The 15,000-nt window shown below is 44.8% G+C and overlaps 1 protein-coding gene across 1 annotated transcript in view; it reads right to left on the bottom strand.

Annotated features, from left to right (window-relative positions):
- Positions 1-15,000, bottom strand: part of DEF6 (DEF6 guanine nucleotide exchange factor) — a 1,409,598-nt gene that overhangs the window by 399,672 nt on the left and 994,926 nt on the right. Inside the window, 2 exon segments of the mRNA XM_044076574.1 lie at positions 4,549-4,577; positions 5,091-5,112. Coding sequence (XP_043932509.1) covers positions 4,549-4,577; positions 5,091-5,112 — 51 coding nt within the window.

Raw genomic sequence — 15,000 nt, 5'->3', positions numbered from 1 at the left:
CCACTGCAGTCATCTTCCCCTTCAGTTTGCACAGCAATTAAAGTAAGAGCGTTTATGACAAAACGAAATCCACACACCTTATGTTAAGCATCTTTGCTAATATCACTTATTGCGTAGTAACATGAGTGCACATTCAATTCTAAAAGAAAAAACTGTTACAGTGACACTTTTTTTTCCCTTTGTACACATTATACAAATATGATTTTGTCTTAACAGTTATTCAGTATAACATTACAAAGATAACTCAAGTCCTGCCTTCCCTGAAATGTCACCTCTCCTGAACATAATTCTATGTATTGTTCCCACTATGTTGTTTACGTCTTCCCTTATTTTAAGATCCCACCCTCAGTTCTATCTCCTTTATACATTCAACAATTCTGTTACAGTTGATTTTGCTTTTGATTCCCATTTCTTAGTAATTTCGTTCTTGGCAGACAACAGCATTAAACTTAGCAGGGTCTTACTGTGTCTAGACAGTTCAGTTTCTATATTCCAGCTCAAATAAATAATTTGCTGCTCCAATATTTCAGGCAAAGTACCCTCTAGGGAGTTTATAAAATCTATCAACTCTTTACATTCCAAAAAAATGTTCTGAAGTGCACGTGTTTTCCATTACACCCATAGAAATTACTGTCTACCTTTGGAAAAATTCTCTGAAGTCTGGGGTATAAAAATTCCTGTGCAAACACTTAAGTGTAAAAATCCTGAACCTTCTAGATTTTGCTGCATGTCTGGGAGAAATACAGACTCTCCTCCCATTATTTTTTATATATTGCTGTTCCATTCTCATTTCCCAGTCTTTTCTAACACCTCCTGATTAATTCTTATTTATAATTATTTCTATTGGTAAAATGTCTTTTCTCCACAATTGACGTTCTTTTAGGACTTTGGGGAAGAGGATACCTCTGCAGTATTCTTTCCCTTCAGTCTTCCAACACAGCAGACACCAGACTATCATAACCTGTCTTGCAACAACACAAACCTCCAGGAAAAAGATAGTTGGCTAGCTCCATTGGCTTAGAGGGATGAAGTGCTGGGCTTGACCACATTTTTTACTGTGATTAGTGGGTTAAGATCATGCAGGAGCTGACAGGAAGGTGGGAGGAGTGAAAAGCATTGGTAGACTGTGTTCCTGGGACCCTGTGCTGTTTTCAAACCATAGGCCTCCTCTCCAAGCATACAATTTTAAGACTATGCATAACTGCATGTTTTGTTTTGGATTCACCTTCCTGATTTTTTTAAAATTACATTTCTTGTTTAATATAGCAACATTTTAGTGTGTTTTAAATTTGTAGTTTTGAACATTTTTTCCATTAAGCAGTGAAACAACATATATTAACCAGGAATGACGAGTACCCATTTCAGAAAATGTCAAACATGAAAGGCTACTGCTGTCATAAGCTGTCAGTATCTGTACTAATCTATAAATGCCACTGTGTTGACTTTATACACATATTGTATGTCTGATCATAATAAAATGGCCACATTAAAGTTTTCTAGTTTGCTTTAGATAAATTCACACTAGTCCTACAAAGATAGACTAATAATGGCTGTTTCACTTTATCATCTCAGCAGGGTTAGTTATTGTATCCACATACATATCTCAAACCCATTGTTTTCCAGTGTCTATGTCGAAAATTAATAACATCAGTAATGACCAAAGTAAGATATTTCAAGTTTGTTTCACATAAACACACAGTAACCATAGTAAAGTCTTCCAGCTTAATTCACACACATGCACATGGATCCTGCAAAGCTAGATTAAAGACCATTTAAAAACAAATAGATGATTACAACATAAGGTACTTTCATCCACAGGTAGTCCCACTCCTCCATCAGCAGCTTTAGCCACTTTATTGACTGTGTATGCCCTTTATTGTTATCAAGAAGTAACATGGACTTATTGGCAGCTTTAGATGAACTACATGAAACTGTGTAAAGAACGCTGACATCACACCTTAAGACCAAGCCATTTGTATTACAGTTTAAATAGAAGAGCATTTATGGTGAAAAGTGTAAGAGATATTAACCACCTGATAGTGTATGCTAAGCCTGTATGCACACACTCTGCAGAAGTAAACATCATCTGAATAATTTCACATTAAGGAGAACTGTTATTAATGCACATACTGCTGCTAGCAGCAGTTTTGGATTTCAGTACTTCATTTACAAATGCAGTGCCAGTTGCTCTTAGAGTAAATGGCTTATTTAAAAAGTTGGTGTACTGATGGTGTAACTGTAATATTTCCTGAACTAGATCAGCTATGCAGTAGGGAATGACTTTCAAAAAACAATCATAGGTTGATAGTTACTAAGCATGCAGTCTAGGAGACCTTTAAGGAGCCTAGCTGAAACTGCCAGTTACCCAAAAGCATTGTATGCTATATGACTTCAAATTGTGTACCTTTGGTACAGGAAGGAGTTCATTAACAAGTCAGCTTTAGTCCTCTGTTCAGAAATCCTTTACAGTCCAGTTTTGTAGCGATGACTGTATCACTATAACATGCAACAGTGACTGCATAATGGATACTGAAGATAAGATGGTTGTGATCATCACTCCAAACACTGCAGACTGTACTGACCTGACATGTGTCAACCCCTTCACAGTTGCTCTTGGCTGTGAAGAAGATAATTTATTTTATTTTTTATTTTACATTTGTTACCAGGAAACTGGACAAAATGTCCTTTTCAGCGGAGGCTTGGGGAGAAAAGCTCCATATTTATAAATAACAGTAAGATACATATATAACGTATGGATATAAATGTTGATTTAGTCTCAGATAGAAGCACAAAATTAAAAAATACATGCTATACTTTTCACTAATGCAATCCTATAGTTTAGGAATACGAAGAATGGCAGTACCGTGACTGAAGGTAAAAAAAAAAAAAAAAGCAAGTTAAGTATATGTACACTTAGTAGGGTTGTTGTTGTTTGTCTTTCGGCTTTTCCTGGTAAGGGGTCGCCACAGCGGAACTCCGGTCCACTAATGATTGGCAGTAGATTTTTATGAAACACCGAGGTGCCAGCTCGACGCCCAACCTTCAACAAAGGCACACCCATTTACGCATGCATGTCTTTCGAATGCTACCCAACCATGGGGAGGACATGCAGACTTCACACAGAAGGCACTCCCAAGCCCAGCCGAAAATCGAACGGGAGAACCTCTTGCTGTGAGGTAACAATGCTACCGCCGTACCACCGCGGCATATGTACACTTAGTAGGGTATATTATTCAAATAAAAAATAACTGGTTGGTGTCTTTTAGCTGCCTTAAGACATCTGTTTCCTAACCAGGGTTTGTGCAAGAGCAGGTCCAGGATTCAGATAGGTATGATTTGAGAAGTTTTTTTTTCTTTTTAAGTTGGAATGTATATATATTTAATGCAACTATATATTACTGAAATGCAACATGTTTAGACTGTATTTCACAATCAAGATCTGTTAATAAATTAATTCATTCTTTAGTGCAGTGAATGAAGCAAAAAAATAGATAATATAGATGTTGCAGCAGCTTTTGTTCAACAACCCACAAGTCATAGAAAAATCAGAAATATTGCTGCATATGACATAGTGATTTTTTTTTTGGGGGGGGGCTTAACTTGCAGGACACCCACATCTCATTTTTATTTTTGACCTCCGTTATTTTTGACTTTCGTATGTGTTCATTGTCATCAGGAATAGTTACACCCCTCTGACATCACTCAGTACAGATCTGACCTACCTGAACATCTTATAATGCCGTACTGTTACTGCATACACCTCCAGAGTCAACATAGCTAGGTTGTGCTGAAATGGGGCCCTGTACACATTAATGAACCTGGCCCCCAACCAGGCATACTACTATCCCTTTACTTGACTGTCTCTCTCCTAGTACATAAAACACTGTTCAAAGCTGTCAGTGTGCATTCTGTTTACTTTACTTTTACAATTACCACAGAGGTTAGTATTTCATTTAAAAAAACTTGTTTCAAATTTTACAACAGAATCAGTGATGCATTTTCTAAACAAAAGACTCTCGCATTGATTCCTTTTCAGAGGTAGCCCAGGAGTACTGTCTAGTAAAAGGATGTGGTCAGAGTTAGACCGTAGGCAGTACCTGAGGGAATCAAACCCTGCACTACAGGAAGCAGCTCATTAACATTTTATAACCGTATTCATCGGCACTAAGTACCTGACAAAGTGCTATAGCCCAACAAAGTGTATTTCACAAAATGTGCCTGTAAAAAAACATTTAAATTAAAAACATGTTAAAATGCTAATATTAAATTCATAGACTTTATACTGTCCATTTTATTCAACCAAATAATAAGCACAATATCAACAGTCAACAAAACAAGGAAACAAAGAATCATAACCAAAGAAAATGGCTCATATAATGAAGCTCCTGTTTATAACAATTGATTCTGTCCCTCTCACCACAACTACTGTAAGATATGGGAACCAATTATTTATTCACATATGCACACACACAGATCTGTCAATTACAGCCGCGTGTATAACTGTTTACACTTTAAATATTTGCATGCAATAAATGAATGAACAAATACTTAAATAATAACATAGAGATGTATTTCAGCTCGCATTCGTGGAAGCCATGCAGAGCAAACCATTGCACCTCAATGCCCTCCAAACCTCTTAGCTTAAGAATCAGAGACAAAAACCCAAAATTACAAACATATTTTAAGCATTGGTCTTACATGCTTAAAAAGGTGCTACTATAACAATTTTGCATTAGCAAGCATTCGCCAAAGGGTGTAAAGTCTAATAGTTATGTATTTGTCATTATTTAATGACTGCAATCTACTGCACTATACTAGTGCATCAAACATTTTACAAGTAACAGACCACAAGTATAAGGGGAAAAAAAATCAGGAACAGATTAGAACTATACCTGCTACGTGCGCGCACACACACACACACACACACACACACACACACACACACACACACACACACACACACACACACACCAGTTATAGCCCCTTGTATGACTGTGAATCTCAAATATCTGCCTGAGATCAAGTGAATGAATAAAGTCATAAATAACAGCTCAAAAATGCATCTCTGCTCACTGCCGGCAGAGCCATACAGTGCAAACCATTGCAGTGTCCCTTTGCCCTTTCAACTTCTTAGCTTAAGAATCAGAGATGAAAACCCCAAAATCCGGAAAAGATTTTAAATATTTGATCTGAAGTAGGAGAATTAATTTGTCAGCAACCTGTGGGTATGGATCCGATATCTGATCCGAACCGGCATGGTTTATCCAGCTATGGATCCGAGCTCCTAGCTCCTCCCCTCACCCATAATGCCCTGCTCTCCCTACATGACCTCAGATCTAGTTTGCCGCGTTCATGGTGACAGCTGGATTTTGAGCTCCTGTCAGCGAAGTGGTTTTTTTGGTGTTTCTTCATAAATTTTCAGTCAGAAAATTAACCTTTGTGTGAAAGTTGTAGGTTTTCCCTTCTTTAAGATAGTTTTTTGGTTATTTTGGTAAATTTTAGTATCCCTCCCCTCGCTGGTACGTAGCTGTGTGCTTGTGGTTTCTTTGGGGCCTGTGTGAGTGGTTATTGTTTAGTTAATTTACTTTAACTTTCTTAGTTTAAAAAAAAAAAAAAAATGTCTGAGGCCCCAAAAGCGATATTTTCAAAATGCTCAGAGTGTGGCCATAAGCTATCCCCTGCTGATGGCCACACTCGGTGCGTTCGATGCCTTGAGGTTGAACACCTCACTTCTGGGTGTTCAATCTGTGCAGGGTTCAACCCCAGGGAATTGAAAGAGCGGAGGTCGAAGCTAGTCTTGGCGGGCCTTTTGCCCCCGGACTCGGCTTTGGCCTCAGCCCCGTTGGTAGTTACCGCTCCGGCGGTTCCTGCCGTGCCTGCTTCCCCTCCTCCTCCCGGGATTCAAACTCCCTCTATGGGTTCGGAGGAGAGGGAAGCCAGGAAGAAGGACCAGAGGGAGAAGCACCACAAGCGGCGGGCCGAGACCTCCGTCTCGGCCCCGCCTGCTAAGCGGGCTTCTCCTCCGGCCTCTCTGACTGCTGGATCTCCTCCTCCTCGGCTCCGGTCCCCTTCTTTTTCACCGGGGCCTGAGGAGGAAGAGACCTGATCTCCTTCGAGGCTATCGAGGCGGTACTCAAGGCCTACCTCGGTAGCCTCTTCGAGATCAACCTACAGTCTCTCTGACGCTGATCTGGACCGGATGATGCGAAGATTCATCCAGGCCCAGATGAAGATGGGAGTGCTCCTGCCTCCCCCCCCCCCCTGGGGGGGAGCTCGACCCCTTTTTTCAAGCCCATAGCTCCTTCTCCGACCCGCTACCCGGGCTCGGAGTGCTTGGAGCCGGGCAGCTTAGGAGCCGGGGGTGGGTCGGCACCGACAGTACTAGGTACTTCGGATCCGACCCTGCCCTCGAGTGTGCCAGATCCGACCTCTCGGAGCCTCGGTCCGAGCTTCGGATTTGAGGGACTCGGTGTGCCTTCGGCGCCGTCTGTGTCGGAGCGCACTGGTCCCTCGGATCCAAGGGGCTCGGTGCCGGCTCCGATCCAGTCCTCGGATCCGAGGGGGAGCCGACTGTCGGATCCTTTGGTCGAGGCCGGCTCCCCTTCGGCTTTTGATGTAGTGAAGAGGGCAATGTTGAGGGCATCCGGACCCCCGGCCCTTGCTTCGGCTCCGTCCCGCACTCCATCTGCTCTGGGTCAGGCTTCCGTCACCCGGCCACTGGGACAGCCCGCTTCACTGCCCCAAGCAGTTCCTTTGGAACTAGACACAGCTTGCGAGGGCTCCTCGGACAGCCCCCCCGAGGAAGCACCTTGCAAGCACACGTGTAAGAGGAGGCACATAGACTCCCCCGGGTCTTTGACTGAAGACACGGACTTGGAGGAAGGGGAAGGCTCCCCAAGATCACCCCCTGAGGATGTCTCCTTTGGAGACATCATGGAAATGCTTCGTATAAGAGGTGGGTGGCCTGCCCCCAAGTCTTCCTCGGACGAGTCCGTATTCTTGGAGGCATTTGAAGCGGGCCCATCTACTTCTTGGGTGTCCCCTCCTGCCGACCCCCTGGTGGACCTCATTACCACCAGGGCGTGGAAGGAACCGGACACCGTGGAGCCAATCCCCAAGAGGCCGGACAGGATTCTCAGCCCCCCTGCTGACCGTGCCCATTGTAGTAAGGGACCCCCGGTAGATGCCATGTTGGGAACTTGCTCAAGAGAGTCCCTCAGGCCATCCTCCGAGCAAGGAGTCTCGGATGATGGACCGCTTGGGGAAGCGTATGTTTAGTTCAGCGACCTTCTCAATGAGGGCGCTCAACTACCTGGCACATGTCATTAGGATGCAGCACGATCTTATCAAAGAATACGCTGCATCCCCCCCAGAGTCCATGTCGGAGGAGGACAAACTTTTGCACTCCACCCGTATGGCCACTCTCCGTTCCGTGACTAATACCTCTATGCGGTTGCTTTCCCATGCTACAGAGGGAGCCGCTAGAGCTGCAGGAGTGGGCCTAGTCATGAGACGCCAGGCCTGGCTCCGCCATTGTGATTTCACGGAGCCCTTCAAGGCATCATTCGCGAACACCCCTTTTGATGGTTCTGCCCTTTTTGGCAAGACTGTTCGCAACACTTTGGTCCAGAGCGAGAAGGACGGGAAGACGCTGTCTGCCGTCGGAGTCCGCTTCTCGGTGCCCCAGAGGTCCTACTCTAGGAACCAAAAGGGCCAGAAGAAGATGTGGTTCCGGAAGTCGCAGCAATCCCAACCCGCTCCGGACAACCAGTCCTTCCGCGGCAGAGGAGGACAGGTAGGACGCCGCCCTAGAGGCAGAGGGGCTCCCAGGAATTTCGGGTCCAGAGAACCTTTCTCTGAACGGCCCGCGCAGCAACCCTGAGGGGTTGCCCGACTGCTCCACACTGGAGGCAGTCGGGGGGCGTTTTTCGGAGCACCTAGCGGCATGGGAGTCCATAACATCAGACCGCTGGGTCCTCCAGATTATATCCAGAGGATACAAAATCCCTTTTCTTCACGTCCCAAAACTAAAATCCCTCCCCGACGTTCCACCCGAGCAGAGGGAGGCAGCCTCAGCAGAAATTGGCTATCTGCTGAGGAAGAGCCATCCAGCCCGTCCCCCCAGACCAGCTCGGATCAGGGTTCTACTCCAGGTTCTTTTTAGTGCCAAAAAAGATGGGGGACCTAAGACCCATTCTGGACCTGTCCCTATTAAACCTGGGAGTTCCCAAGGAGAAGTTCCGAATGGTCACTTTACAATCCATCCTCCCCCTTCTGGGAGAAAATCATTGGATGTGCTCCATAGACCTCAAGGATGCGTACTACCACATACTAATGGACAGACGATCCAGGAGGTTTCTTCGCTTCCGGCTAGGAGCCAGTCACTACCAGTTCAGGGTCCTTCCCTTTGGTCTCACCACAGCCCCCAGGGTGTTCACCAAAGTATTAGCAGTGGTTGCGGCCCACCTGAGGCTTCAGGGGGTGCAGGTCTTTCCGTACCTGGAATACTGGCTTCTCACCGCCCCAACAAGGCATCTACTTTCCTTGGCAAGAGATTCCTTTCTTCGCCTAGCTCCCTGGCTAGGCATCACGATAAACGTAGGAAAGTCCAACCTGGCCCCTACTCAGTTAATAGAATTCATAGGAGCCAGATTAGACACAAGGAATTCAAGGGCATTTCTCACAACCGACAGAATTCGGAATCTGCGACTCCAGGTGCGGGCCATCCTCCACTCAAATTCGGTTCCAGCGGAATTGGTCCTGAGGGCACTAGGCTCCATGGCGGCAGCGATTTCTCTTCCACTCGCCCGCTTGAACATGCGGGTGCTTCAGTGGACACTTCAAGTACAATGGTCATACCTTTCTCTCCCCCTACATCATCCCATTGCAATCAGCAAGGCTTGCAAGCGGTCTCTCTTGTGGTGGCTCCACTCCCCGGATCTCCAAGGAGGCCGCCCCTTTTGTGCACCTCCCCCTCTGGCCACACTGACCACGGACGCCTCCCGCCTCGGGTGGGGGCACTTTGCGGGCCGGACAGTCCAAGGCACGTGGAACGACTCAGAGACCTCCCTGCATATCAATGTTCTGGAGATGAGAGCGGTGCTGTTGGCGTTGCAAGCACTCAAAGCCTTTCTTCCCCTGGGAACAATTGTGATTCAATCAGACAACATGTCGGTGGTCTGGTACATCAACAAACAGGGGGGAACCAGGTCTTACCCCTTATGTCGAGAAGCCATGAGAGTGTGGGAATGGGCGATCGCCTCCAACCGCTTTCTCATCGCAACGCATATTCCGGGGCGGTCCATCATCCTTGCGGACAAACTCAGTCGCACCATTCTCTCGCCGTACGAGTGGTCTCTCAATGCTCAAGTAGCGAAACGGATCTTCGCACAATGGGGGACTCCTTGTTGTGATCTCTTTGCTTCTCCCTTAAACACCAAGTGTGACAGTTTTTTCGCTCTAATCCCACCTCCAGGGGATTTCCCCAGAGATGCTCTGGTGCATGCTTGGCCTCCCGGACTTCTTTATGCATACCTCCCTCTGCCTCTGATGCTCCAGGTACTCCAGAAAGCCTCCTGGTTGGGGAGCAGGATGATCCTCATAGCCCCATTCTGACCTCGACAGATCTGGTTCCCTTACCTGAGGTCTCATTCAGTGAATCCACCTTGGATTCTAGATCCCATTCCGGATCTGATTTCACACCCGTCGAACCTACCAGTTCCGAACCTGGACAACTTGAAAATGACTGCTTGGCTGCTCCAGTTCCACTCCTAATCAGGACTCCCGGTATCTCGTCACCAGTTAAGGCCATTCTGGTAGCGGCTCATAAACCTTCTACCAGAAAAGTTTACCGCAGTAAATGGAAGCGCTTCTCCATTTGGGTGGAGTGGCAAGGTCTGGATCCCTTCACGGTTCCCCTGCCTTTGGTTCTAGACTTCCTTACTACTCTCTTTAATGATGGCGCCAGTAGTTCCACGATTAAAGTTCAGCTGGCGGCCATTTCTCACTAACATATTGGTCATGACTCTGGGCCTCTTATGTTGGCCAAGTTATGTAAAATCTTCCTAAAAGGTACCTTTCTACTTAGACCCCCTGTCAAGGAGACGGTTCCACCGTGGGATCTTTCTTTAGTTATTCAGGCCTTGACCGCTCCCCCTTTCGAACCTGCGGCCACAGTAGATCTAAAATTCTTGTCCTTAAAGACTGCATTCTTTGTAGCCATTACTTCAGCTAGGAGAGTTTCTGAACTTCAAGCTCTGTCCATGAAACCGCCTTACTTGGTCTTCCATCCGGACCAGGTGTACCTCAGGACTAATCCCTCTTTTCTTCCTAAGGTAGCTTCGGAAGCGAATATTAATCAGTCCATCAACCTCCCTGTTTTCTTCCCTAAGTATCAGAACAAGGGTGAATACAAGCTGCATTCCTTGGATGTTCATAGGCAGCTTCGTTTTTATCTCAACAGGACAGCTGGTCATAGGTAATCCGATCAACTGTTCGTTTCATTTGCTAAATTTAATCTGGGGAAACCAATTTCCAAAGTCTCCTTGTCACGATGGATTTCACAGTGTATTCTTTTAGCTTACCAAGCTTTTGGGAGGTCCGCACCGGAAGGAGTCTATGCTCATTCGACTCGGTCTGTTTCTACCGCAGCGGCCTTTAAGGCTAGGATTCCTCTGGATTGTTCAGCAGCCACTTGGGCTTCATCTCATACCTTTATTTCTCATTACAAGCTGGATATCACATCTAGAGGTAGAGCATCCTTTGGCTCCGCGGTGCTCCGGAATATCCTTCCATGATGGTCGCCCAAGACTCAGGTAGCTGGGGACTGTGTCCCACAGGTTGCTGCCAAATGAATTCTCCTACTTCAGATTTAGAAGTTATGTACTTACCATAACGTTCCATCTGAGTAGGTGGATTCATTTGTCTGCAACCATCCCGCCCTCCTATCCCCTCCTTGTCAGTTTCCTGCATAGAATGTGTTACCCTTTGGTTAGGGTAGTTGGTACAGGCAAACTCGATCTGAGGTCATGTAGGGAGAGCAGGGCATTATGGGTGAGGGGAGGAGCTAGGAGCTTGGATCCATAGCTGGATAAACCATGCCGGTTCGGATCCGATATCGGATCCATACCCACAGGTTGCAGACAAATGAATCCACCTACTCAGATGGAACGTTATGGTAAGTACATAACTTCTAATTATATTCTTAGTTACTAGAATAACAAGCTTTGTATTGGCAAGCATTATCTGGAGTATACAAAGTGTAAAACATGACTCATTATTTAGTGAATGCATTGTACAACAGTTTGACAGAAAGCCACCTTTTGCAAGGAACAGACCAAAATATTGCTCCAGTTCTTTGTTCAGGATTTCTGGACAAAGCTAAAATTAATAAGAAGACACAGACTCAAAGGGGGAAAATGTTTAACTAGGTAAACTCACTGGGCAAAGCTCCCCTTTTTAGGAGCCACCTTTGAGCACAATCTGGTTAAATGACTTGCTGTAAGTCACACAGTAGGAAAATGGAGGTGGAAAGATTCAAACCTTTTGATTTTCTGGAAAATGAAGCTGCTTCCTGTAGTCAGGGTGCAGGCTTTGATTCTGTCTACCTCCATCTGCCAACGGTTAGACTCTCTGCAAGTCACTTAACTAGACAGAACTCCTGGGTGGCCATAATATGGTTTACCTGATTAAGAAAATTGTAGCGCATCTCTGGTGGCATAGAGTGACAGAACCTTTACTGTGGACCAGAGTGGGCTCGATTAGCACCTCAGGTGACTCATGGAGTGGTAGGGAGGGATGGGTGCTCACAAGTGATGCTGACTAAGGGGAGCCATGGTCCATAGATGGGAGTGGACACGGGATGCAACCAATAGACATTAAGGGGTAGGATAAGGAAAAGTGGGTAGAGCACATAAAAAAAAAATCTAGACGAAAGCACAGATGGCCAAGCCCCCAGCACACCCTTAAGATCCACAACCATCCCTAGAAAAACTGGAGCAAGTCTTTGGGTTAGAACCATCGTGAACGTGGGGCACTGGGGGCTGGGTTAGTGTAAATGAGTTCTGAGGGGACAAAAAAAAAAAAAAAAGAGGAAAAAAACGGTAGGAGATTACATTTTCTGAGTGACAAGAACTATGAAACTATTGACAAGATCAATCCAGACTTAGTGGTTTATCTGATTTTAGGAATTGACCAATGTGGTCTCTGATCCAAAGCAAATACAGGTCTGGAGGTTCAGTTTTCCAAAGGCAAACTGTATTGACAAGGTTCATAGGTCCAGCTTTCTACACATGCACATGCACAAAACGCTTGATATATTGAGGAAATAGGCCGTAAGCAAGATAATACCATGGGATGGGTAAGGTCATTCTCTAACCAAATGAGGTAGGTTAATTCGAGCACAGCAAGAGAAATTGTTTAGGATTAAAATGGCTTGGAGTGGTAGCTAGTCTGGTACTTAACTATGAATCTGTATTAGCAGCAAAATAAAGCACACTAATCCATTGAGGAAATAACTCCAAAAGGAACAATAGCAGCAAAATGAGCCCACACACTACCTGCTACCATCTGTTGTGTATGGTGTGCATGAGAGGTCTGTGACCGTGTGTGCATGCACACTGTGACCTTGTATATACAACTATGACCTCTTGCCTTTTGTGCATGTATAAAAAGTATGCAGTTGGGCTTTAAAGAAAAGCATTTTAAGAATACTTAGTGCTTAAAGAAAATGTCAACAACAATGTTTTTAATGAAAATGTAGCCAGCTGTGCCCTCAAGTCAAGGGCCCCTGGCAGCTGCCCAAATCTCCCCTGTTGTATTCTGCTACTGGTGACAGAGCACTGCTGACCTGCCTGTTTTTAACAGGAGGAGGAGATGAGCCTTCTTAATGCACGCTCCATAGCACAGTCTGTGATGAAAACCGTAGACCAAGCAGAGTGCTGTTTACTGGAGAAGCTAGGCAGACTTGAGGGGTTGCATCACTTGCAAAAGTGAATGGCCTGTACCTGCCAGTACACCCATTCCACACTGACCCCTGGAGCATGTTACTGGGCATGTGCCACAGGGTTAGGGCCAAAAATAAGAAAACCTGTGATGTTTGTCCAATTGCCATTCCCTTTTAGTTGGTCACCTCACCAGAAAAAGGGGTAATGAATGAGCCAACTGGCCAATAAGGGACTTTTGTGAGTTATTTTTTTGGAAATCTGTGCATCATTCATTGTGTTTGAACAAAAGGAAAGTGTCTACTTTAAGTCAGTAAGTCTGAAATGGCTTCTGTGCTAAGTACAGTAAAGCGTTCCACTGTGTATGTTACAGGGAAATCAAATGGTCCTTTATTTCATCTGAGTGTCCACCCAGTCATGTATTATTACTTCTAAACTCTGTGTGTGTGTGTGTGTGTGTGTGTGTGTGTATGTATGTGTGCGTGCACATGTGTGTGCGCGCGCATGCTCATGTGTGTGCACGCACGTCTTATTTGATAGCCAGTTTCTTGAAGCCCATTCGTAACTGAACCAAAGTATAACTGATTGGTGATCTGAATTTGTCACAAGACTTACGGATTCCAAGGAGTGTTGCCAAGTGCATAAATGGAGTTGGGGAGCTTTGCCTCCCTTCACCAACATATGAATTTGTTTGAGTTCAACTCACCGACTCTGTTCAGTTTAATCAAATGGGCTTCAGTGCAGTGGTAACTGATTGTACATGTATTTATATATTTATTTATGACTTTTGTTAAGTGAGCTGGTTTGAGGTCCATTATTCAGTGATGATGTTTTGCAGTAATTATAAAAACTAATAGTTTATATAATTTGCAGACGTATATATACAACCAGAAGTGGCATTACAGAACCACTTACTACCCAAGCCAAGTAGTGACAATTATCAGGAGAACAGGTTTTACAATGCAACTACTCAAGCTTTCAGACTATAAGAGCCCTTTGTCAGATTCTGCTAATTCCAGCCAGAATTAATACCCACTTCTGCCTATCAAGGGAGAACAGAAAATATATTTTTTCTCTTAGTTAAAAGGAGATATTTAAAAAAAAAATATCGGTGTGAGAAAAAAATTGGGCCATGGGTATTCATAAACTTAGTATACCATACTGTATATACAGCAACAGTTTCCCTGTGTGATAGGAAGTGAATGCACTTTGTGAACAGTAGGTCAGTGTAAAGTAGCACACGTCATATGAATGTTCATGAATTATGCACCAGCCTGCCACTATACTGATGGCATACTCCATCATCACCATAGCACACCAATACAGACAGTAATAGGTTGTGATAGTACCCACACCCACCTGCACAGAGTAAGCATATCACACGTTTAAGCTACGAGTGCATAGGGGAAGCAAGGCACATACCAATGGGGCCTAACTTTAAAAAAAAAAAGTGTCATAAAACCTGTAGTATTGGACATCGTCATGTATACCACATACTTAACCAGCCTGGCAAAAAAAAACATGGCAAGAGGAACAAGGGGTTGCGATGAGTAACTTTACAAAATAAGTAACAAATAGAATCATAATAGATATACAACTGTATGCAAATCACTGAAACAGCAGTTAAAACAGATCCATTATAAAGAAGCGGACTAATAAATAATATATATAACACATGCTGGCCTGTGTACCCCACAGGAGGTCCTCAAACCAAGCCAGATGCCACATAGCAGGCTGGGCAGTCTAGCAAACATCCACATAGACTCCCTCCTGCAGCTCTTCCTGCTGTTTGGTTTGTAAAAACTGAAACAAAGTACATGTTGTACTCCACTGTCTGTGCTAGGATGTAACTCATGGGACCAATACCTGATCACAACAAACATAGATGGGGACAGTCACACAACATGGTGATAGAAGTGGATGGTACATGTAGGTGCTGGCAGTCCTGAAACAGGGAGGTAAAGAACTGCATCTAAGTGGGAGATGTCGCCCAGCATGCTCATAACTGTGGTGCATGCATCTGTGAGACAGACAACTCAGCAATGCAGCTACACTTAAA

Source organism: Protopterus annectens, chromosome 7.part0, assembly GCF_019279795.1.
Source record: "Protopterus annectens isolate FY-2018-M chromosome 7.part0, PAN1.0, whole genome shotgun sequence".
Classification (NCBI taxonomy): domain Eukaryota; kingdom Metazoa; phylum Chordata; order Ceratodontiformes; family Protopteridae; genus Protopterus; species Protopterus annectens.
Note: the sequence above shows the minus strand (reverse complement) of the source record. Positions and strands in the feature narration are given on the sequence as shown.